Consider the following 26,782-nt stretch of genomic DNA (forward strand, 5'->3'; position numbering starts at 1 on the left):
AGACAGCTTGCAAGCGAATGATTCTATTAAGCATATATATGGGGGTCCTGTACCCATAAGACCCGTCTTGGGCCCAAGTAGCCATGCCATAGGTGCAGATGATTCTTTCTGAGGTCCAGGTGTCCCCTGTGTATTCTGATTGGCAGGGGAAGCCTGCAAAAGCATTGTCGGCTTCCCTTTTTTTGCGAGACAACATGTCATAAACAGGGGTGCCTAGTTCCTGCTTCACTGAGATTGGAAGGAGGAAGAAGGAAGGTCTTATCCATCCCAATACACATGACCCTTGCCAATCTGCTGGGAGGGATGGGTAGGCTAAGTTGCTGCAGATCCAATACATGTCATTGGGTGCAGTCCAGTTCTGGGAGGATGAAGTGTCCCTGAGATAAGGGAGGAGGGTTGTGTTGAATTTTGTGGGTGTGGTAGTAGCATTATCAGGTGCTGTCCAATTCTGGTAGGAGATGTCCCACGTACCTAAACAAAGGAGATGTCCTACCGGAATGGAACCATTTCGGGAGAAGCAGTTTCTACCGATTAGATTGGTAGTAATTGTCCAGATAAGGGGGTCGGGGCAGTTCTGGCTGTTATGTTTCCTATAGAAGACATGTTGTTGAACAGTGATGGCGAGGCTTCTAAGGTTTGCCATGGCCACTGTTCTCCTGTGGTGGTTCCCCCGCAGACAAAGCAATTGGTTATTGCAAGCTGTTTTGCAATTTTTTCTGCCATGTCCATGAATAGTTTTTTTGCTATTATGCTGGTATCAGGGGTTTTATCTAACTTTCTTAAATTATTATACACCAACCAGCCTAATGATGTTTCCTTACCCTCATATATCACTTCTGTTTTTATAGTAATGTGGGTCTGCTCCTATGCCATCGATCCCTATACCATAGGTATCCATGGCGGGGTGTTGTCTGGAGATAGTGATCTCTACCTTGTTGTCCTTGGTAGACCCTGATACTTGTTTAAAATGTGACAGATGATTGCAGCCTGAGTACCCTCCCCCAGTGTAATCACAGACACAAGACCAACCCGAGCATTCAATGGAGCCCCCGCAAGGGATCCAATGATTAGGGTTTCCTATGGCCCAATTGATGGGCGTGGGACACAAATACTTATGATCATGAGCATATTTGGTTTTCCAATCATCTGACCCACAAGGATATCCCCCTGGTTTGGAACAAGCAATGCAAACATCAAAAGTTAAGACAATTGGGTCAGTACCATCCTTAAGCACAGTGGTGTGATTTAGGTAGTAAAGTTTTCCCTCCCCTTCAGGATCGGCTCTGCCAGAGGCTTTTGGAAGTCCGGCCCACAAAGTAACATTGAGGCGAACAGCCATCTTGGGGTCATAGCAATAGTTTTTGAGTTCATTTTGCATAACTGATACATAGTCCCGTTATTCTGGCAAGTTTTCCCAGTAGAAAGGCATCTCTGTGGTTGCTGGGTATGGTAAATGAGAGTCAGTTGAGTGAAGCCTGCTTGTGTGGTTTTGGTCAAGCAGGGGGTGCAGTCATCTGGTTTGGTGGATTTTTGTGATCTTTTAATCCTATGCAGCAAAGAGGGGTTCTGAATATGAGTGTCAGGCTGATTCACGAATTGTCTGTGATGATGATGAGGTGAGCGAGGTCTGAGGATTGTCCAGGAGCTGTAGGTGTTGCGCGTAGAATCATGGAGGCGTCGACCTGAACAATAGTAGGTGGTTGCAGTAGGATGGGATATGAGGAGTGTAGCTCGAGGGGGTTGTTCAAAGGAGTTGACCTGGAAAGAGGCGTTGCTGGAGATGTAGGACCATGGCTGAGGAAGCGTTGACCATCTGAGATAAGGGGGAAAAATGTCCCAGGATGCAGTGCAGGTCAGCAGGAGGGGGGTGTCTGGCGTGAAGTAAGTTACTCTGGATGGAATGGAAACTTTGGAGGCGTGTGCAGCAAGGAGGAAGAGGAGGAGGAGGAGGGTCAGCGAAGCAGCAGGGCAGATCATGTTGATATGTCCGCAGCTGGTGGTTTTGCTACCTTGGGGTGGTATGGTCTGACGTGCCGTCCAGGAACCCACAGGACACGATCTGGAAGCTGGATAGCTGCATAGCCGCGACCCCAGGTGAGGAGATCAGCAGGACCCTTCCAAGCAGGGTCTGGCAGTTGGTGGTAGTATACCTGTGGTTTGGGAGAATCAGGAGGGGGGGGAGGAAAAGTGTTGCTCTGCTGCTGTTGTAGCAGGGGTGCCAGAGAGATTGAGGAAATTAAGCGTATAAAGGCAAAGATTAAGGGTGTTTTGCATCGCCGGGAGGCCAAGGGGTTTTTTCCCTTTGGTCAGATGTCATTCTAGCACTGTCTTTAAAGTTAAATTGGCTCTCTCTGCTGGCTGTTGTAAGGGATCCCAAATTTGTGGGTGACCTGCCACTTAGAGCAAAATTCTGACATAGCCGCACTAGTGTATGCAGGACCATTGTCTGTTTTTATTTCGTTTGGGCGTCCCAACGATGCAAAGGTGCGAATGCAGTGGTTAATGACATGTTTAGAGGCTTCTCCTCTCTGCGGGGTTGTCATTATGAACCCTGAATAAGTATCAATTGTGACATGCAGGTACTTCCAGGGGGCAAATGGAGGAAACTGAGTAATGTCCATTTCCCATATTTCACAGGCTTTCAACCCATGGGGATTTACTCCTAAGGGGATGGAATTGGCTTGCTGACTGCAGGTGGGGCATTGCTGCCTGATGGCTGAGGCTTCTGCCATGGTAAGGTTAAAATGTTTCATGAGGGCTTTGGCATTTTGATGAAAGTAAGAATGGCTTTCCCAGGGAGTTAGGGTGTGCGTGGTCATAATACCTGCAGCTGCTTGATCAGCACGCCATTGCCTTCCTGGAGAATTCCTGGGAAAGGCTGGTGGCTGTGAATGTGGGCTACAAAAAGAGGGTGTTGTCATTGTGAAACAAGCTGTTGCAGTGTAACAAAAAGAGAGAGAAGGTTCTTGTCAATAGCGGGAGAGAGGTAAGAGTCGTGGATGGTAGAGACTATTTGGGTAACATACAGGCTGTCCAAGATCAAGTTGAGGGGTTCGCTGAAATTTTGGAGGACTAGTATGGTTGCAGCAAGCTCAGCCCTTGTGGTGAAGTCTGCACAGGGGTGGTTTTGGTGTGCCATGCTCCATTCTTTTGCCAAGTGCATGCCCCTTGTTCTCTGCTGCCATCAGCAAATATAGTCAGGGCACTGACCAAAGGCTGTTTGCTGATGGGAGAGGAGAAGGAGATGGTATGGTTCGAATGATCTGAAAACGTGGGTCAGCGGGTGGGTGGCAGGAGACTAGCCCAGGCCAGTCGGATAAGGCCAACTGAAGCTCCTGGGAGTTTTGGAATAGAGGTTTCCAAATTTGCAGCAAGAAGGGGATAAAAAGTGTGGAGACATCTATCCCCATGAGTGCTTTTGTGCGGCTCCTGCCCTTTACGATTAATTGAGCCAATTGAGCTGGTTTGGAAGTGATGGAGCATCGGGGTGTGTGGGAGAGATGGATCCATTCTAAGATGTGGAGCTTTTGGTCCTTTTGGGTCACTGCCATGGTCAAGAGCCTTGGGGTGGCTAGAATGACCATATCTAGAGGAGTATTGGCAGTGGCCCTATCCACCCATATTCTACGTATGTTCTCTTCTATATGGGTCAGCGCTTGGAGCTGAGGTTGCTGCAAGGATATTTTTTCAGTGGGCCCTTTTCCCCAAGTAAGGGCTTCGAACAGCGGAGAGAGTGTGTCAGTGGTTAGTGACAGGAAAGGTCGGGCCCAATTAATGGTGCCCAGATATTGTTGAAGCTGAACCAGGGTAGGTTGAGGAGGCAGAGAGAGTGAGGGGAGTGAAGGATAGGCAATAGTTGAGAGCATTTTATAGCCTAGATATGCATAGGGAGTCAGCACTTGTACCTTTTAGGTGCTATGTGCAAGCCTCCCTTTGCGAGGATGGCTTTCAGGAAAGAGAACGAAGCAAACACTGTACCTGGGGGTCCAGGAGCAGCAACAAGGATGTCATCCATGTAATGATACACCAGAAATTGTGGATAGGCAGAACGATAGGGTAACAGGACCTTATTTACATAGTGCTGACACATGGTGGGGCTGTTGAGCATGCCCTGAGGTAGAACTTTCCATTGAAAGCGAGAGGGGGGAGAGGAGTTATTCAGACACATGGGGAGAAAGTACACAGTGCCTGGGATGTCAATTTCCATATCTTCAGAAGCAACTAATTGGAAAGATATGGTGTCAGCCTTTGGAGTGGGGCTGGCTGACTGCCCCCCCTCTAGTTTCCCTGCGGTTAGGGGGTGCTGCTGCAACACTGGTTTGCCCAGTGGTACCCTTTTTTTTTTTTTTTGCACCTTGGGCAAATTGTTTTTGGCTTGTTGTTGTTTTGTGGATTGTCCCTAGCCCTACATTGTGCTTTGAAGTGGCCTGGTTTCCCACAATTGAAGCAATTCCCAGCCGGCCTGTTTTGAGAATTTGCTTGCTGCAGGGCCATTGCCAGGTGTTTCATATTGTAGGAAACAGTCCCCACGATTCTGCAAGCCTTTAGATAGTCCGAGAGGGAAACCCCACCTCGGGCAGCCAGAGGCTGCAGAATCCTTTTGCAATCCTCATTTGCATTCTCAAAGGCTAATTTCAACAGAAGCTCTCTGCGGGCCTCTCCATTTGAAATTTGCCTCTGGACAGCCTTTTGGAGAAAAAAGGAGGTGCTGATGGTGTTAATGAGACCTCTGACATAAGGTGCCTGAATGCCATACATGGCCACAGCTTGTTTTAAATCTCTAATTAATTTCATGGATAAGGGTTCAAGCCTAGGCACATTCCCAGCTCCATCCCCCACATATTCTATGGGTCAGAGGGAGAGCTCCTCTAGGGTAAGAGAGCTCTCCTTGCACCCCTGTGCCATGGCTTGTGCAACTGCTCCCATGGGTGTCTGATCCCCCGCATGATTTAATTTAGGAGGAACTGAGGGTTCAGGAGCTGTGGGGGAAGAGGCTTCCAGTGGGAGAGCGTCTTTGGTTTTGGTCTCAGCAGCATAGGGAGGGGGACCTCCCACGGGGGGGTGGGGGTGCCAGCGTTAGTCAGCGCTGAGCTGTGAACTTTTAAACATTCCATAATTATCCGCCAGGTGGTTAAAATCTTTGGCGGAGCCCTGGGAGTATCATGAAAAAAGTCACCCAAACGTTGCCATGTGGAGACTTTTAAGGACCCCTTTTCCAGATAAGCCGGACATTGCATGTGGATGTACTTTAAAAGGGCTATGAGGTCCTTTTTAGTTGGAGCCGGGAGCTTTTTGCCCTGACTCCTAAGAATCAAAATTGAGGTCTTCATTAATTCCCTTAATTCCTGCAGATGCACCATCTGCGCTTTAGAGAATTTCCCGCCATACTCACCTGAAGGGAGGATTTCTCCTGGGGAGGGATCCGTGACACTAGACGGCATCCCTGGGTTGCAACTGGCTCTTCCGGCTGGGTGAGATGGGAGGTCGAAGGTGGGCGGGTCTGCTTCTTTTCAGCAGATCACGTCGGGGTCACCAGATGCGTCTTTGCTCCGCATTAGGAGGGCTTCTCATTGAGTCCAATGCATCAAGAAAGAGACCAAGCCGGTTCAGTCTTGGATGAGCAGCCCCGAGCACGCGCTCAGGGAAGCTCTTTTATTGAACACGCATTGTTAAACGTCACAAAAGAGAGAGTTCAGTCTACTTTACATGTTAAAAGAGTGGGGGGTCTCAGTGGATACATTGTAGCATCCAATCACAGTGCTTAAGGGATACAAAGTAACCAATCCGCGCCTGCAGTCCAGCCAGTAGCCCAAGGTGGGCAGCATCCTTTTGTTCCTGATACCTGCTTTCAGCCTATGTGAGGTCTTGCAGGTATCAAAACTCCTTTGCCTACGTGAGGCTTTGGCATATGCCCAGGCTGTTAGATGTGGATTCGCTGCTGCAAATCTGAAAAGATTTTCAGTACATTTCAAGGGCCAATATCAAGGGCACTGTAAGAATGCTTTGCCTTGGTTTTGACTTAGCTGCAATTCGGAATATATAAACTAGTCATTTGATGATACAAGTTGTACTTTCCCAAGATAGTCAGAAGAAATGTCAAAATTGTACCAAGGAATCAGAACTGGAACAATGTTATTCTATGTTTTATAGTTTGTGTTGCAGGCAGTAATATAAAAAAACCTCATTTGAACAAAGCAGCACTTAAGTGTGGAAGAAAAAGGAAGGCAGGGACAGAGGGAGGGACGGAAGGGAGAGGCAAGGCAAGGAAACAAAAGGATGAATCCTAGTTGTGAAATAGAAGAAAATATTTCTCTAATTTTCTCGTTTTGCACGATCAGATCCTGATTTCAGTGTTACAACTGCTTCTTGGATACATCAGTAAGTTATATACTATATTCAGCAATTAAGAATTAAGTGTCTCCTGAGCAATTAAGAATTTGTAACTCCTAAAGAGAATCAGCAAACTACAGGGATTGGGTATGTCTAGTTTAATAAAAAGAATATGGTAGCAGTGTTTCGATATGATGAGGGGCTGCCCCAAAGAAGAGAGGATTAACTTATTCTTAAATGTACCTAAAGGCAGAACAATGAGCAATGGGTGGAAATTATTCAAGAAGAGAACCAAATTAAAACTAAGGAGAAATTTCCTGACTGTGAGAATAGTTAATCCATGGAATGACTTGTTTCCAAAATTTTGGGTGCTCCATTTTAAAAGTTTTTAAAATAAATTGGGCAACCATTTGTCTGAAATGATACAGAGGTCCTGCTTTGGCAGGGGATTGGACTAGAAGCAAGAGCAAGAGCACTTAGACTTATATGCCACTTTATAGTGCTTTACAGCCTTCTCTAAGCAGTTTACAGAGTCAGCATATTGATTTGGAGAACTATTTGTCTGTTCTGTTTAAAACCTGATATGTGACCTAGTTGATTTTTTTAAAAAATTCAATCAGATTAATGTTGCCAAATGCACATGCTACTCTAGAAGAAATTGCTTCTTTCTCTTCATCCATAAAATGTAATTCTTGCTTCACTGCATTGCTAGGAACAAAATATATTTTGTGTTCCCGTTTTATGTTTATGGTGGTGATTGCTGTTTACTTGAGCAATACAAGTATAACAAAGAAATATGGAATTCTTATTAGCATTTTTAATAGCATACAACAGAGCTGTCTAGAAACAGGATTCTATTAGCAGAGAAAAATGGAAATTTACCAAGCTAAAAAAGAATTTACCAAGCTAAGCATTTTATCAGAGATAAAAAAAAGGTAGGGATTTTGAATTTGATAGTGATCTCGAGATCAAATTTCATTTATCATCATCTCCATTAATTTATGTCAGACTTAATTTTATATGCTCCCTCATTCCCAACTGTCAGGTCTTCTTAACATGTCTTAAAGAAGGTTAATATCTGACCCAGAATGATAAAATTCCCCCTCCCACCTGAAAATCAGACTTTTATGCTGATCCTATAATTCTGTTGCTGCAGACCATTATTTGAAACTCATTTTGTTCCCAATTTCATTTGATTTACTTACCACTGAATTGTTGGGGAAGAGAAGTGGAAGAGAAAGTTCACAGAAATTGGAGGGTCAAACTGGAGAAGGGTTTGAGAACATGGATATATGCCCCTAAATATTGTAAAAATAGGGATAACTGAAGTGCTGTGCAGAGTTTTTGAGAACGCAAAATGGAGACTATGTCAATTTCCATCAAATGAACTTGGTAATTTTCCAATGTTCTTTGAAACGTTTTTTGATTAGTTGTCTTTATTTTGCCCATTTACTGTCCCACAAGCAGGGAACTTTTCCAACCATATTGGCAATTAAAACTCTAATACAGATCATCTTTCTTGCTTTCAACAACCAGGTGCAGAAAATCTGCTGAAAAGACTTTGAAGTTTTTGTAGGTCGTAACATGATAATGTAACCCATAGCTAATTAATTTGCAGTATCACTTTGGACAAATTGTCTTGATAACAAATATTAAAGTAGGGAAAGACCAAAAGGCCACTGCTGTTATTAAATTGATAGGAATATTAAACCTTTTCCACCAGGTTTCCAGATTTTTTAAAAAATTAATTATTATTAAAAGAAGATCTACTAAAAATTTAAAAATCTACAGAATGAGAAATAAAAAAATATATAAAAGAAAAAGCAATTAATATAAAAACAACCAAAAAAGATATTTACTATTTACTTTTTCCAATCTTTGCAACTGTTGCAAACATAATTACCATTTTATCTTCCCATATTACACATTATAGTTCCTTTCTGCCTATAAACAAGTTTATTTAATCTATAAATCCGGAAATCAGCCGTTCATTTTATCCATTTTCAGCAAAAGTTCTACAAAAAGATTTTCCGGTCTTTGTAAATAGTTTTAAAGATGCATAAATCCATATTGAAATTTATTGGGGGTCTTTCAGTTCAGCATATCTACTTCAGTAAATGTGGAGGAACACGCAAGAAAAAGAAAAAAAAGGGAAAAAAAGAAAAATGATATTAACACAGTTGAGAAAGCCCAGAATTATTTCACAAGAAGAGTTCTCCACTCCTCTACTCGTTGTAGAATACCTTATGCCATCAGACTTGAAATTCTAGACCTAGAAAGCCTAGAACTACGCCACCTTTGGTCCGATCTGAGTATTGTATATAAAATCATACATTACAATGTCCTACCTGTCAATGAATACTTCAGCTTCAACCATAACAATACAAGAGCAAACAATAGATTAACTCAAGGTTAATTGCACCAAACTTGATTTAGGAAATGCAACTTCAGCAACAGAGTGATCAATGTCTGGAATACTCTACCTGACTCTGTGGTTTCTTCCCCAAACCCCCAAAACTTTAAGCTCTAAGAGGTCTATAGGGGGCGTGCATAAGTGCACCAACATGCCTACCGTCCCTGTCCTATTGTTTCTTTTATATTTCTTGTATGTATCCATGTATTCATAACTATGTTTTTACTTATACCTATTATCTTGTAAGCAATTGACAAACCAAATAAAATAAATAAAATAAATCTTCATTGTTAACACAGGTGTATACATTATATTATATTTTTAAAAATATTTAAACTAGGGTCACTATTCATATTTCCAATCTAGATGAACAAATCATCACAATGAATGAAACCTTAGCAAGTTCAAATTTAATCTTGCAGGCCAATCTTTATTGTTGGATTTGATTGTCCTTGTTTTATTCTTATTCCCATACAGAATATCACTTTCAATGATGACTTCAGCCCAAGCAGCACAAGTTCAGTTGATTTGAGTGGCTTAGGGACAGGACTAAAAACCCCAGGATTTTCACAATCCGCAGCTGTATCTTCTGATGAGGTATCTTTTTCACATGTACTTAAAGAACAGGAAATGAGGGACACTCTCTCTGTGTGTGTGAGTGTGTGTGTAACCTGTTTCCCCCAAAATACGATCTACCCTGAAAGTAAATCCTCCTTGATTTTTACACATGTGCCCAATATAAGCCCTATGCTCAAAATAAGCCCTAATTAAGATCCTGTTCACTCCAGAGTAGATGGGTAAAAATTAAGCTAGGGTGGGGATGAGGATGGTACAGCTGCCCTACTACTTATCTTCAGACATCTGTAACCAGGTCTCGCATGTCCCAGCACCTGCCTTGCTGGCCCATTTCTTCTGCATCCAGCAAGCCTGTCAAGACTTTCCTGAAGGCCTCTGTAGCTGATAACAAAACTCTGGATCGATCCGGAGCTCTGTTATCGGCTGCAGAGGCCTTCAGGAAAACCTTGCCGGCCACAAAAGAAGTAGTTCCTGAAGGCCTCTGAGAGCGAAAAGAAGGCCAAGGGCAACGCGTGCAAGTGAGGATGACATCCCCGAAAATAAAGACCTGGTGCCTTTTTTGGTGGCAAAAAAATTATAAGACAGGGTCTTATTTGGGGGGAAACACATGTATGTATGTATGTATGTATGTATGTATGTATGTATGTATGTAGATATGTTTAGATCAGCTGTTTATAATCATTAACTTAATAGATATGTTAAGCTACTGATCATGAAACAAAATCTAAAACATGTGCAGGAAAGAAAACAGTTATTACCTAATGAGTTTTAAATCAAGGAACAAGGAAAATGCATAGATAACAATGTAGAATCTTTAAAATTGTAACCTAGTACATAAATTCAAAAGGGACATAATATAAAATTTAAAATGCATATTACACACACACACACACACACACACACACACGTTTTTTTTTTTAGTTTAATATCCCTTTCCCGAGAAATTACAACAAATTCATACTGAATCTTTAACACTGTTTAAAGAAAAGCCATTTATATTACTAAATTGCAATATAAATATAAAATGATACTGGTATATCGCATTTTATATGTATAAAAATGAGAAAAAGATTTTATTGGTTGTATATTTCTATAAAATTCTGTTTTAAAATAGATTGCTAATGGTACCTTCAGTTATGAAATCTGTTGCAACATTAGCTCTCTTTCAGATTTAGAGGGCAGAAATCGAAGAGACCACTAAACGGCAGCAAAATGTTAAATGGTTTCAGTATCTCTCTGTTGACATCTAATGCATCTGAACATCTACAGCCTAAATCTGGAAGCTTTATATGTAGCCACTTTTAAATTTCCTGAATCTGTTTCTTTCTTTAATGTTTTTTCCCATTGTTTTTAATGCTTAATCTCTCAGAGCCTGGATATGATTGATGATGAGGTGAGACAATAGTAAGCTATTTATTTGTGAAAGTTTTATTGCATGGTGTATTCAGTTCATTCAAATATATCGTATTGTAAAAAGTAATAAATAAAATGTGGTATTAGGTATAGATGTGGTTTTCAACATGGTAACTATCACATGAAATTTGGGCAGATAGAATCTTTGTCATTCCAGGTGCACTTTACAAAATCAGCATGTGACAATTCTTTTTTAATTTTTTTAAACTTAAAAAAAATATTTTATTAATGAAACAACAAAAAGAAAAAATATTTAAAAACAATGAATGTGGTGCATATATCCCGACACACCTACTTGTCTTACATCCTCAAATAATACATATAACAAAGAATACAAATTTACAAATATACATAAATGTTAATTGTCATTAATTCATTTACTCCTTTCTTTTTTTAAACCAGTGGTAAAACTTCTCCCAGATTTTGTAATAATCAGATTTAGTCCTATCTTTTAACTCTTGAGTTACTCTATCCATTTCGGCACATGTCCAAATTTTTCTCATTATTTCCATCTCATTTGGAATATTATTACATTTCCATCTTTGGACAAGCATTAGTCTCGCTACAGTGGTGACATGGACTATTAAATATATTACCTCTTTATTATATTTTCCCACATTGATACCCAATAGAATAATTTCAGGTCTGAATTCTATTTTAATTTTACACTTCTCTTCTAACCAATTTCTAATTTTCAGCCAGTATGTTTGAGCTTTTTCACATTTCCGCCATACGTGGTAGTATGTTCAAATTTCTTTATTGCATTTCCAACATTTAGGGGATAGTTTCGGGTACATTTTTGCCAATTTTGATGATGGAATATGCCATTGATAAACATTTTGTGCAAGTGTCCTTTATATGATGCCGCCAAAGTTACCTTTCTATTCCTATCATGTGATAGTTCTGATAGGTGAACATAATATGAGGAATAGACTTTAGTTCATATATTAAAAGGATTTTTGCAAACTTTTGCTTCCTCCAAATAATATTAAGCAATTGAATGTTAGGTCGGACCCAGCACCTAACTGGTTGTTTTGCTATAGGCATATTTTTATGATATATTTTTTCAATTTTGATATGATTTCACAATTAGTTGCGAATGTTATTGAAATTATATTGAAGATATGCTACAATCACTATGATCTGATGGTTCAGCTCTTCTAACTTCATATTGTGAAACATTTTTGTTATAGATTCTTGATGATGGACAATCTCCCAAGCACAGCCAGTTTCCAAATCATGCTGTTTCAGAATGGAGTGTGCAGCAGGTCTCCAATTGGTTAAAAAGCCTGAATTTAGAACATTATATTTCTGAATTCACAGCCCATAATATAAATGGAGAATGTCTCCTTCAGCTGGATGGCAGTAAACTTAAGGTAATTGCTTCCTGGTGTTGGAGAAAATAATATAGAATTTTATTATGTGAATTGTGTAATGGGAAATGCAATTAAAATCTTGATAAATAGAGATGATAAGATATAGCAATAAGTTATAGCAATCCAATCACTGAAAATTTAACTGATACAACGGAAGTGTTAGCCATTAAAATTATGAAATTATCATTACCTCTAAAAATCATACTTAGATGCACAATACTATATAATAAAATTAATAAACAATTTAATATTCATAGTTTAATTTGTTATTTTTCAAAATATTTTTTTATTTTGAAAATTAATGGCTAGAGATACTACACATAGCATGATCATGAATTTAATCCTGACCCATATTGCTATAAGAGATGACTAGCCTTTGTCCAAGGGAGGGGTCAAATGCACTATAAGTCATGACTCCCTGCTGCACCAACGAGAGTTCTAAATCCAGCCCTCTTTGAACTCCTTTCTATCCTTAAATCCTGTGAATTTCCCTTGACTGTTAGTAGGTCAGATTCTTGTAGAGATCTTAAGCTTGCAATACATCTTTATACTTATTTGAACTGCTTGAATCTCCTGATTTCAGGAGATTTAGTTGTATACTTGAGTGCATCTCTTGGTAGTGTTAAATGAATGTTAGTCCTATAAGTTTACAGGTGGTCCAAGATTTACAACTGATTGCTTAAAGACTGTTCAAAGGTACCTTTTTGATTTCTGACATAAAATGCCCATTTCAGGCAACAGGTTCACTTGATGACCATAGCAATTCACTTAACAACTTCTGTAAAACTGTCATAAAATTGGGTTGGTCACATGCTAACCTGTATAACAAGTGACATTACTTATTACCATAATTCCAGACTCAGTTACAGTCATATATCAAGGACTATGATGGGAAGATGAGCTTCTGGTTTCTGGCATGCACATGCACGCCAGGGAGCTGCTCTTCTGGTTTCTGGCACTCCTGCGTGCATAAAGACCAACCGGCAGAATCCAGAAGAACAACAGGGGACAGCTAGCATGCCTGGAGAGATGGCTCTGCATGCGACTTTCAGCATGCATGCCATCACGGGTATATATTTTTTCCTTGGGTGGTTTTGATTTTAGAAAACACAGTTATATATTTAAAATGCTTTTACACCATCTCTTACAGCAAAAACCTTACCAAAGTAATTTATTAATACAGAACAATTTTTTTTCCTTTGAAATATATGTACCAGACAAATATGCATGAAAATATAGATGTACCTTTATCTATTACAGATATTACAAAATATTACACATATTTTTGCCTTATTAGAACGTGGCCTTGTACTGTCCCATAAATCACTGTATAACATTATGAGCATATTTTAGCTTAGCAACTTACATCTTATTAGTTCAAGCATTGCCTATTGCACTTTTATTGATCTGCAAAAACACTCTAGCATACCATAATATCTGTTACTCATATTAAGGCTCCTAATTCTTTTGTAACTAAATGTAATCATTGATAGTTGCTGCCAGTATTTTGACATCTGGCGCTCTGTCTCACCATACCAGACAGTCAAGAACCACGTTCCATGGGAAGTCAAGTAGTTGAAATCAGCTTTAGTAGCATTTAGTAGCATTTGTACATTAGGTGATGCCAGCCAAGCTAGGTAGCATTAATGTAGCTGAGGAATAATGATTGAGATGTTCCTTTATATTGGACACATGGAAAAGGAAACTGGTTAAAATTAAATTTTAAAGAGCCAACCCTCACAGCATACTTATGTATATCTCACCTTTATTGCTTTAAAAATAAATCAGCACTCCTAATACTTCTTCTTCTCTCTCTTTTCCCCACAACAACCACCTTGTGCAATGGGTTGGACTGAGAGTTACGGGCCCACAGTAACCCAGATGGCTTTCATGCCTAAGGCAGGACTACAACTCACCATCTCCTGTTTTGTAGCCCAGCTCCTTAACTACTAGATCAGTCTGGCTCTCATAATAATTGGCTCTCATAATAATTCTTTGATCTGGAGAAACTCAAATGTGAATCAAAATTGAACTGTGTTTGTTCTTAATGCCCAGGTGTAAGCATATTTTCACTGTTATAGTATTAGTAATAGTAATTTTGCTCTTCTTCACTGGATGGGTTGTTTTGATAGATCAAGAACGTTATTATTTACTGTTCTATTAAAGACCATGCTGCTGCTTACGGTGATCTATACACATCCCAATTATATTTTAAAAGACCTGTAATTTTGCCATACATTAAAATTTTTATCCTTTTTCTAAAAAAAAAAAAAAATTAGTTCCTTGGCATGACATCTTCCCAGGAGAGAGCTGTGATTAAAAAGAAAATTAAAGAAATGAAAGCAAATCTAGAGAAAGCCTCCAAAGCTCAAGAGAAGATGGAAAAGCAAAGGGAGAAACTTAAGAAGAAAGAAAACGATCAATTTCAAAGGAAGTGCAGAAAGTTGGAAAAGCAATCAACGGAACCAATTCAGGGGGCTAATGAGCAGTGAGACACCAGAATTAATTGTGCTTTCTGAGAACATGAAGACAGTTTCTGAGAAGCAACAGTGGACGCTGTTTTCTTCATTAAAAAGAAAGCTTTGCACCTGCATTTGAAGATTTACTTAAGGGAAACAAATCACGACTTGCTATAGCTTCTGCCCATGAAGACATGTAGATACTTGGGATATATTTGGCAATTCAGACCATGGTTACACTTTATTTTTTAATGACTCAGCAATCCAGAATGGGATGTTACTTCTTTCATCAATCAACGCGGCCCTGACATACTTGTTCTTGTTTGCCCTGGGCCTCTTTCTTTGTCTTCAGACACAGAATTATGTAACTTTTACACTATAAATTAAAGTGCCCTGGAAACAGGCCAGGGTTAAAAGAAGAGATTCAATGGACCTGCAAAGGTGAATAACCAGCTAAACTGTGTATTAGTGGCTATACATGGATAACAACACACATCGAAATTTCAATCTTTTCCTCTGCAAGTGGGCTTTATGTCACATCCGTGCTCAGAGAGGATTCTGCTTCATCCCAGCATGGTGCAGTGTCAGGATCTGACATGATACTGAAATAGCAAGTGCAGCAGAGTTGCACCCTCTTGCATTCCAATGGGGAAGGCAATCCTTTTGTTATCAGCACCCCACATTTCTCCCCTCCCAGGAACTGTAGCTAAAGAACGATGAAAGCAAGGCCTTAATGTGCTGTGTGACATTAGAGAGTAACATTTATTCTCTGAATTTATATGTACAGTTGGGTTTCTAAATCTAAGTCAGTTTGTAATAAAATACAATTTTTCAATGTTTTCCTTAGGAAGGTATTTAATTACACTTTCCAGTAGCATGCTACTCTTTTCTTATTTTTTCTTTTTCCTAAAAGAATTAACGTTTCTCTGATTAGCAAGATGATCTACCTTTTGACCTTCCTTAAACCAGAAACTGAAGTTAATTATATTCCTTGGCGAGCGGAGTTTTCACCTGCTGAAATTGACTTTTAAAGTCACTTTCAAATATATATTTTTCTTTTTTCTAAGGGAAAGAAGGATTTTTTTCCCATTTGAAAAGCAATGTGTTTTTTAAACTGCCAAATAATAAAGTATTGCCAACTGTCCTGTAATAAAATACTGGAGTAAAAAAGCTATAGCTATAAAAATGTAATTTGGATGTTTTCCCCTTAAGCAGAATAACCAGGTAGAATTGAAAGCTCAGACTTAAATAGGTGGGTCAAAAAACATCAAAATCTTTGACTTAAGAAGAATTATAATTTTTAAGCATTGAGAGTATGATCCAGATGAAAGTAGGTTCTTTAAAATTGTATTGATTTCATTGGAGAGATTTAACCATGCACTTAACTTATCTCTCCTTTAAAATCAATAGGATGTTTGTTTTAGTTGTGGCCATTAATATTTTGCCAAATGATGAACTATGGTCTCTTCCCTTTTAATTGATTAAAATAATATAAATAAGATCTGGTTCTAACCAAATTTAGCATAGGCTTTTCTTTTTGTTTGGTTTTGGTGATACTACTTTACATAGAAAAGGGGGGGGTCAAACGGGTGGCCTGCAGGTTGAATGTATCACGCACAGGCCACACCCATCCCAGCTCCACAAATGGGAAAAACATGGTGAAATGTCGCGTGACAGCAATATGATGAAGCGAGTTTGATACCCATGACATAAAACTATGAACTGAAACTGAATGTTTTGGAAGCATACATGGCTTTAAAGAATGACCACTTATTATCAATTAGCTAGCATTCATATTTTATTTAATTCTGGACTTAATTCTGGAATTTTTATAAGATAATTTCTTAATTTTCAATTTCAGTCTCAGTAGCTTTGTTATGACTGTTCTACTTGCAATGCTCAATATCACATATGTATTTTATAATTGCCAGGATCCTCATTTCCCTGCCATTCTACTCAGTAATTCTATGTTTGTATTGCAATATTCAAGTTGAAACCTACAGCTATAATAACAAACCTTGCCAGCATATCTGATAACTTGAAAGTCCTAACATTTCTTTTTGAGCCAGAAAGGAACAAAAGAGAAAGAAAGAAAAAAACAAACAAATAGAAGACACTTGCCTTCTAGGAGAAAGATTGAACAAAAAACTCTGAGAACGATCAAATTCAACTGTTTGATTTATTGTAGTGGTTAAATGCTCTGTTTGAGCAAAAGAAGGATATCTGAAAAGCAACTTTCTTTTACCTCTGAAATTGGTAATTGAATTAAATGCATTTTTTCTGTTTTTGTTAGATTTATAGGCTGGTAATTTAAGGTGGATGTACAGGTATATATCAGTAACATCTAAGGACATGTTCCTCTCCTTTATATAATTTATGTTCTTTATTTTGTATAAGATTCCTGAGGCTATATATTGCTTTGTAGAATGATTTTACATTCCTTCTGTGTAAAGTGTGTGATGTTGCAGATAACTAATTTGACATAAGTTCTGCAAATTATCCCCTTATTTTCTTTTGTGTTTGTGATAATTTTAGACCTAGGCACTGAATTTTAAGTTTTTTAAAGTAAAAGTAATTATTTATACATAAGAAAGAAATATATAAAATTAACATTCCTGTTGGGTAAATAAAAGATAGAGAATGGATCAAACCAAACTTTGGTCTCCACTGGTAAGAGCTGAATTATATCTTATTTGCTGCGTTTCTTTTTTCCTCTTCATTTCCCTCTATCCAGGTGTTTGTGACAATGCTTCTAATCCCTGCCTGTTAAATCTATATATATAGTAAAGATGAGTCTGGCTGATCATGTCTGCGTAACAACAACACTATTTTCTTTCACAAGTATACATTGTGGAAGGCCTGCACTTCTTTAGCTAGGGCTTGTTGGACAACCATTAAAGCAGAGGTGGTATTCAGCAGGTTCTGACCAGTTGTTGAGAACCTGTAGTGGAAATTTTGAGTAGTTCGGAGAACCAGCAAATCCCACCTCTGACTGGAGATTTTACAGTATCCTTCCCCTGCTATGCCCACCAAGCCATACCCACAGAACTGGTAGTAAAAATTTTTTGAATCCCACCAGTGCATTAAAGGTACCATTAGATAGCCATTAAATTACCTTAGATTTTGGCAGAATCTAGCGAATAGATACTTGAACAAGAGAAGGACTGCTACTTCAGACTGTAAGCATTCAATGGCCACTACATTGAAGGAAAAAATTAGAGTGGTAATATTTCTTTGCTGACATCTATTGATTATTTGAATTGTTGCAGGATAACATATAAATAAACCAATAGTTAAATGTATTGATTATATGGATTGCTTGTAGTAGTTTTTAACCTACTAAACAGAATCAAGTCTTCCTTCATTCCTTTGTTAACTCAGAAATTGAAAATCTTGGAAGATTTCAAACAGATCAAATATTTAGTTGGTTAGCTAAAGGACTGTCTTTTCTTGGCCCACCAGAGTGAGCAGGCAGGATATGTTGCATGTCTCCTATCCTAAGGAGATATATCTGGCAGGACCCCAAAGAAGAGCCAACTCCATGGTGGCTTCCTCACTTTGGAACATTATTCCTTCAGAGATTAGAATGGCCTTCAATACTCTTTCACAAGGCCCTAAAGTTCCTGGTTTTGTCTATGGGCCGGGGAAACCCAGAATGGGATAGAGCCTGTCAAGTGGCTGGTCTGATTGATTGGTATTACCAGGACATTGGGGGGACTTAATGTTTTTTATTGTTTGTATATTGGGTTTTTTTGTAAGCTGCCCAGAGTCATGAATGGGCAGCTATACAAAAAATAATAATAAAATAAATAAAATAAGTGTACCCACAACCAGGCTGTATCCAAACTACTAGAAAAATAGTAACTAATAGTAAAGAAGATTAGCAATCCGTGCCTCAAAGATTGAGGTCCTTCTCCATTCCTCTCTTATTTAGGTTTCACCTTTAATTCACCTCTTCGTAACCTTCACTTTTGTATTCAGAACATTTTTGTATTTTGGTTGTTGAGTAAACCATCACAAGGATACCAGTACTAGTAAAATAAAACTTTTAATGATACAGGTCTGACTCAAGATACCTACTGAGAATAGCACTTAGATTTATATACCACTTTGCAGTGCTTTTCAGCCCTCTCTAAGCGGTTTACAGAGTCAGCATATTGCTTCCAACAATCTGGGTCCTCATTTTATCCGACCTCGGAAGGATGGAAGGCTGAATCAACCTTTAGCCGGTGAGAATTGAACTGCCGAACTGCTGGCAATCAGCAGTCAGCAAAAGTATTGCATTATAATCACTACACCACCATGGCTCTTGAATGGGCTGAGGGAACCCATGTAAGAACTTGCCAAAGCCTACAGATCGCCCAGCTAAAATATCTGGAAGAATAATTACTTGCCAAATAATCCCATGTACTGGTTCCATTCAAAGTTTCTTTCCCTTTTTGAAGTATGAGCTTTGTTGCTTTGATGCTTGCATCTTTCCTGAACTAAGGCAGAAATGGTTAAGAAATGAAAGCTTTTATTAGTCTCACATGTCATGAACAGACATGAAACTTAAAATCCAGAAAGATTTCTTGAATTACTATTTAACTTTTAAAGCTTTTTGTTTAAAGGCATTGACATTTTACAATTATTCAACTTAAAGTGAAGAGGAAAAATCTTTAGCGAGGATAGATTTACAAAGACATAGGGTTACCTTTGTCTTACTGCCTAGCATTTGCACTTTGATTGACTCACTAGATTTAGTCCTTGGCATAAAAATAATTTGTTCAACAGTTTGTTTTACTATCAACCCAGTGAGACAGTAACAGCATTTTCTAGAGTGCTGTCAAGCAAGCATCTGACTGAAGAATGGTTTGCATAGATATAAGTTAAGGATTTGAATCTTTTCTGTCAATGGCCCATTCAGGAAACTACTTTCATTATAATGTTCTTAAGCAAGGAAGATACTTTTTCATTTATATATTTTTAGAGAAGAGTCCACTTTGTTGTGTACATTTAATCATATATACAACCCACAGAATTGCTTTTAGCTGTGAGGCACAGAATGAATTTAATCATGCCTTGACCTGTGAATTAGTAAGTGAAACTGCCCATTTTAATAATGTGGGATCTGAGATTTTAAGAAAATTACATTTCAAAGTTACATTTGTTAATGTTGCTTCTGGGTATCTTTAGTATCAACCATATTTATGTTGCTAAATTATATTCAATTAATACTCTTCTTGATTTGATTATATTTGTATGATACTGGAACAATATCTATTTAGACGTCTGTGATACGGCCTTGAAAAAGCACTTTCCAATAGTCTCTTGGACATAAGAGAGACAATCTTGTACTGGAAGACACTTTTGTAGGTGTAAATTATGCAGTACTTGTAGCTTATTAATCACTGAAATTTATTTTTTTAATTGTTGATTACTGCTTCTTTCATATGAACTTTTAGAAGAGAAACTCTACCAAACATTATTATGCAATAAACAGTTATTTCAATAAACTTGCTATTCTTATCATTTATATGATTCTGTGATGGTAACAGTAGAAGATGCAAGTCATCTGGAAGACAATCGTAATACATATCTTTCTTATGGTAACTCCCCCCTCCAAGCATGTTGGGTGGTCACCTTAGAAAAATGTCAAACTATGTATTCATAACTTGTTTATATTCTCTTGATGTCTTCATAATGCTGTGACAATCAAGACAGAAAAGAAGTAAGAAAACTTACAGAATCTAGTGAAATTTTGCTGATTCTTGGTTGAAGTACTGCTGTGTCACCAATAATTTCAGAAACATGGTGGTTAATTTTGGATGGAGTTTTGCTATTTAGGCTAGGATTAATTTGAGACTATTGAAGCTGATCCCATAAAGGACAAAAATAAAATGAAGAGGAAGGAAACTAAATCAGTACACTGAGAAATTCTCAAACATTCTCACTTTCACATTTTAGTTCCTGTTTTTGTAAAGCTGTACTTCAGAACAAACTATATTCCTAAATTAACACAGCTTAAATTCAAATCCTCTCTGTGCCTGGGTTCTTCAGCTTAAAACTTTGGTTTGTTGGTCTAAAAGGAATGAATGACAGAGCTATTTTAGAGATTTTAATGTATCAATTGCATGTAATACTGATTTTTAATTTTGTACATCTGGGTGTCAAATCTTTTGCATGAAAGATGTGAAACATTATGTTTGTACTTTCTCTAGTTTCCTTAAATAACTTCCCAGAAAAATATTCTGTCTACATTTGGAGGCATAAAACAAAAAAGCCAGTTTCCATTTGTACTACAGATTTTTAAAGTTTGTGATTGATTTGTTGATTTGTAACTTTACTGCCAACAAGTATTGTTAGACAATGAATGCAATAAAGGAACTTTAAAACTCATCAGTTGAATTTGTCATTTTGAAGTGTATGGTTATCATTTTACCTATGCAATGGAAAAAATCCAAATCAGACTGAAATGTAATTCTGTCTATAATGGAAAAGGAAATGAACTTCAATCTTGACCTAAAAGTATGCTGCTCCCCCAGTAATTCTTGGTTTTTTCTTCAGAAAATGCCTACAATCTTTATAGGACTTGTGGGAAAAAATACATGCCCCATTGCTATGCAATTTTTGGAGGTTCCAGTTTGCGTCCATCACCTACAAGAACTGGACAACAATGTGTGCATTTGAGAATAGTTGTTGGAGCTTGTGGAATGCTGGCATGTCACCCAAAATACAGCCTGATACTTTTGACATGTATGTCATAGGTTTGCCATCCCTGAATTAGTCCCAGTCTTCCTAAGGAGGGGAACTGACAGGGTTCTTGCAATCATCAAAAAAAAAAAAAAACCTATCATGCTGATTACATAATCATTATATAATCAGCTACCATGTCAAGTTACCTTGTTCTTTTCTACTTCGTAGGCACCAATCATTTATGGTTGGAAGTATTGTTGCTTGTCTAATAGGAGGTGGTAAGTAGGAGTAAAACAGAAATATTCAAGATTGAAATTACAAGCAATTCAATTATTACAGTTTTTTAAAGGCAATGGGGAGTAAAACAGTAATAAAAATATTACAGAAAGGCAGCCAATAAATTTTATAAAACAAATAAATAAATAGAATTCATTTTTCCACCAGGCCTTTTCTCTTACAAAAGAGTGCAGTTGTAATCCATGTATCATAGAATCAACAGAAAGCTAAACTACCTTGAAATGAACTGCCCTGGCTGCCAATTTTTGCCCTATTTCCTATTGTCTCTGTTCCAAGTGTCCAGCAGATCTCACATGCTTTCAAGTTGCTCTTGAACAATGCCAGGCAAGAGACAAAATATCTACAAAGTGATACAGCTAAGGAAAATTTAAACTATCATGCTCATAGGCTGAGAAGAAGAGGAAGACAACATTAAGAGCAAAACTGAGTTAGTAGGCCATGTTTGTGCCGTTATAAGGGGCAAGTAGAAATATGCCCTTAATCACCCCAAATAATATTAAAAGGTCATAGTTATGTCACTTGCAAATGAAAATGGTCCTTAGAAAAGCATTTTGCACTTGTACACTTAAGTTTTGTGTAAAAGTGCATTTCCCAGAAGTCTATAAAAAGAGATCATGACAGTTCAAATTCAACAGAACTGGAAAAAAAACCTCTGCTTATCTTTGTCCATTAGAGGGCAGCATTCTCCACTAGAAGTAGAATTGGAAGAAAATTAGGTGAGCATATTTTTTCTGTTAAATTCACAACTATGTTATATACACTGCATGAAAAAGGGGAAATCAAAATATGAATTTCGATTCATATAAATCGATACATATGAAGAATGGTTGCAGAAATTGAGTGTTTAATTTAATGAATGATTAGAGCAGTAGTGGGTTTCTACCTTGGTCACTACCGGTTTGGTGGGTGATTGCGCGCACACCCCTAACACGTCAATCAGCTGAGAGGACAAAGAAACGAAAAGCTAGGAGTCACCCTCCCACCCGCCCATGTGCATGTCGCTTCTTTGATCCTCTCAGCTGATCATCAGAGGAACTGGTAGTGTTTTTACTACCAGTTCAGCTGAACTGGGCCGAACTGGTAGCATACTACCACTGGATTAGGGGGTGACATAATAGCAGTGTTCCAATATTTGAGGGACTGCCACAAAGGAGTCAATCTCTTCTCCAAACCACCTGAGGGCAGGACAAGGAGCCATGGATGAAAACTGATCCTGGAGAAAAGCAACCTGTAATTAAGGAGAAATGTCCTAATGGTGAAAACAATTAACCAGTGGAACAGCTTACCTTCAGAAGTTGTGGATGTTCCATTACTGAATGTTCACTGCAGGTTTGGGGCAGCTACTTGTCTAAAAGGAATAGGGTTTCCTGCTTGAGAAAGGGTCAGACTAGAAGACCTCCAAGGTTCCTTCCAATTCTGTTATTCTGTTATATCAAAATGGTGATTCTGACCCACAAATTCCAAGCCCTTTTCTGCATGCACTGGGAAATGTGACGCATAATACCTTCCTTTCCAAATTATTTTTAAAGGGTTGTGGTCTGCCCATATATTTGTCATAATCTCTATTAATTCTAATTTGTTTCCTAATCTATGTTCATCCATGCCATATCTAATTGAGACCATGTCTTATGTAGGTTCGAGTAGAAAGTATATTCTTTTTTTTTTCCAAAATTTAATCTCTGTTGGTCCAACAAGTTTAGTTCCTTTATCATATCAAAGAAGGATATTGGCAGAGTTTTCCTTTTTTTTCTTTTTTGTACTACTAGTATAATCCTTTTTTATGTCTACCACTGCATTGTAATCCCCCACTATAAATATATTTCTCTGACCAATTTCTAAAAATTTGTTATGTAATTTACTATAGAATTTACTTTGATTTATTCGGGGCCTAAATTGTAACTAATAACATTTGCTTCTGACATATCTCTAATTCAAGTATCAAGACACTTCCATTAGGATCCACATATTTTTCTACTGCCTTAATTCCTTCTTTGATATATACCGCTATCCCTCTCTGTTTATGTTCTGCCAGAGCTGTAAATAATCTTCCTAATTTTGGATATTCTAAAAATTTCCAAAATTGTTCTTTAATGTGTACTTCTTGTAGACATATTATTTCTACTTTTTGTTTTGCCAATCTTGTTATATTTGTTTTCTTTTGGTGGGTGAGTTCAGTCCGTCGATGTTTAATGATATTAGCCTGATTTCTTCTTCCGTGATCCTACTTACAGGTTGGTATCTGTCTTCTATTGATTCTTATTTCTCTTTGTGGGCATGTTCTTAGTTTTATTCCTTCTTTCCTTGTTTAATTTCCTCTTTGTTTCCTCCTTCCTGTTCTGTTTCTCCCAATTCCTGTTGTTGGTCTTCTTGGCTTCTTGTCTCCAGTTCATCCCTGCTGCTAGTTTCTTCTTCCACTCCTACTATTTAATCATACAAGTCCTGTGCTTTATCCAGGTTGTCTATCTTCATTCTCTTCTCCTGCCATGTTACCAACATCCCTTCTGGGATAAGCCACTGGAACATATTTTAATCAGTTGCATTGCCAGAAATTCTCTGCTCTCTTACTTTCTTTGGGATCTGTTTTAAAGTTTGTATCTCTTTATTTTTGTATATTAATGGTTCATCCCTCATTATCTTATATATTATGTCCTTACTTTTTCCTAGCAAACCTAATGTGAACTTCTCGTGGTATTCTATTGTGTCTCATGTAGCTAGTTTGGATTCTATAACCTTTGTCGATTTCTAGTAGGATCTCGTGACTGTCTCTCTAGAACTGGTGCAATTAGCTTTGCCATGATGGTGCCCAGGTCTTTCTCTTTGCTCTCCATAACATTCTGGAACCTCAAATAAAAAAAAAACAGCATGATCCATCTCAAGGTGGATAATCTGTTCCTCTAATTCCTAATTCATTGTCATCACTTTTCTGTCTACTAACTCCAGTTTCTTCAAATTTTGTTCTGATCTGATTTCCACTACTTGTAGTTTTTGCTCATTATTCTCAATAGTTTGTTGTACAGTGTCTACTTTATCTTCTTTATCATCTTTATGTTCCCCTTAATTTCTGCATGATTCTTTGACATATTCTCCTGCATCTTCATCATGGTTTCTTGGGTCATCAGCAACAATGCTTGTATTGTTTACATATTAGATGATTTGCTTTCTTTTTTGGCCCCAGCATTCCCTCAATTGTCTTCTGGCCAGCTGGAGATGAGACTGTCAGTGCTGGGTTGGATGTTATCTTCTTTGTCTTTGTCATTGTGTAATGGCACTTGTCATATTTCTTAAGTTTCTATTTACTTCTACCCACATTACCATCCACTTTATATTTTATTTTAAGAATTTAGTTTAGGTTAGTCTTTTTTCCTTTTTTACTACTTTCTCTACTTATTTCTGTTTTATAACTTACTCCAATCTCTCAGGTTTTCCTTGTTTTAAATACTTAAACCTTTCAAATTTACTATATCTCTACCAATCACAAAGCATACACTTATCACCAATATTTACCTCTCAGCCAAGCTTTTTCTCACTGTTCTTATCTTATTTATACAATATATTACATTAATTCCTTTTGATCAATATGCTGAATGTTCTTAATTCTATTAAATAATAGTTTATCTTAAATCATCTTAAAAAATAACTCAATGTTTCAATAGGTAAAATAGTAATAACACTCTTATCAATATAACAATCTAATTAATCAAAATTTCTATTATAAAGAGAAAGAGAATATGATTACAATTAAGAACCTAATTATCTATGAGCTGATTCACTGCTCACTCCGCCAAATTGCCGCCCACTTTTCAGGAATTCCCCACCTGCCAGAGCTTCCTTTTTCAGTAAATATTCAGGACTCACTTTCTTTTTGGCAAATCACCACTGTTGCACCTCTGGGATTTTCTAATTAGTTTTAATGACATGGTCTGTTAACAATATCTTCACTTCCTTCTCATCTGTAGCTTAGTCATGGCCTTGGGTCTGCCATACTGGTATGACAGGCACTTTCACTTTGGATTTCAGGCGTTTCCTTTCATGGTGGCAGGTGATTGCCTTTCACTTCACCGTTGTCCAGGCCTCTATTCTGCTCAGTTTTCCAGGCTCTTCACAGCTCTGAAGGTCCCCAAAAGTGGGAAAATGGCGTCCAGGGATGGAGACCGTTCTTCTTTCCCCCTTTCACCATGACATCACCACCAGAAGTCTCAGTGTGATGCATAATAAAAAGGGGCAGAGCTTTAATAGCAGGGTCACAATTGCCTTCTTGACACATCTTTGCAGCTGCTCCCACTGAGTAGGAACTCTGACTGGGGAATATGCATGATTGGATATATAAAAATCCCATCAACAGCAGGAAAAAATACATAGAGCAAGTAAAAATCTAGCAAAAAGTTACAGGGAAATTGTTGATCTAAATCTTTAGTTTGTTCTCATAATGGATTGTATACACAATGAACTGAAATATAAACCACCTAGTCACACAAGGCTGAATGAATTAGTCAGTAAACATTTGCATCTTGGCAGCACAAGTATTAAAAATGGGAAACAAAGGTAGAAGGATTTTAAGATCCACAAAAGCTAAGAGAAAGGTAATGTAAAATAGGAGAAGGGTAATGAAAAAACAAACTTATCTATCAATAGAAATATGCCTCTGTCCACATTATATAGGAGAGAGCTTTGGGTATGCCAAGACCATAAAGGAAGTGGAATGCAGTAGGAATAGAAGTATGTGTGCTTCAACATAAGAGAGTGAAGACTGAGTACAGACTGAATGCAAAATCAGTATGAAAAAAGTACATTAAGAGTCACAAAGAATGAATGAGAATGATTACAAAATTAATATATAAAGAAAAATGAATTGATTAAAAGGATAGGGGAGGAATACCATGCTTAGATAGGGCCGATGAGCTTCTCAAAGAAAAGATTCTAAGCCTAAAGAAAGAGTAAAATACTGTATTAAATGATTTATGGATAGTGTACAAAAATAAATAAATGCAGCAAATGGTGTCTTGTTTCTTTATGCCTCTTTTCACCAGGAACTTTAGAATTGCAACTGGCTTTTAAAATATCAAGATTTTGTTTCTGGCTTTGTAAAAAAAAGTCTGAGATTCAGAGGTGAGTGTGATTGGTTGATTTTCCCTGTTGAGTTCCTTCAGCTGGGCAACACAGAACTATAGCATATATCACTGGATTGGATTTAATCCTGAAATAATCCACAGAAATTTGAGAAAGTAGGTGAAAATGAACTTTCA

At 37.9% G+C, this 26,782-nt stretch overlaps 1 protein-coding gene across 1 annotated transcript in view; it reads left to right on the forward strand.

Annotated features, from left to right (window-relative positions):
- PPP1R9A (protein phosphatase 1 regulatory subunit 9A) overlaps positions 1–16,968 on the forward strand; it is a 110,851-nt gene extending 93,883 nt beyond the window's left edge. The window contains exons 13-16 of the mRNA XM_087917954.1: positions 9,221–9,340; positions 10,689–10,712; positions 11,926–12,108; positions 14,388–16,968. Of these exons, the coding sequence (XP_087774080.1) occupies positions 9,221–9,340; positions 10,689–10,712; positions 11,926–12,108; positions 14,388–14,600 (540 nt within the window). The 3' untranslated portion in view covers positions 14,601–16,968. The remainder of the gene's footprint in view (positions 1–9,220; positions 9,341–10,688; positions 10,713–11,925; positions 12,109–14,387) is intronic.
- The last annotated feature ends 9,814 nt before the right edge of the window (positions 16,969–26,782 follow it).

This window comes from Pseudonaja textilis, chromosome Z (genome assembly GCF_049901715.1).
Source record: "Pseudonaja textilis isolate UNSWEBS1 chromosome Z, rPseTex1.2, whole genome shotgun sequence".
Taxonomy (NCBI): Eukaryota; Metazoa; Chordata; class Lepidosauria; order Squamata; family Elapidae; genus Pseudonaja; species Pseudonaja textilis.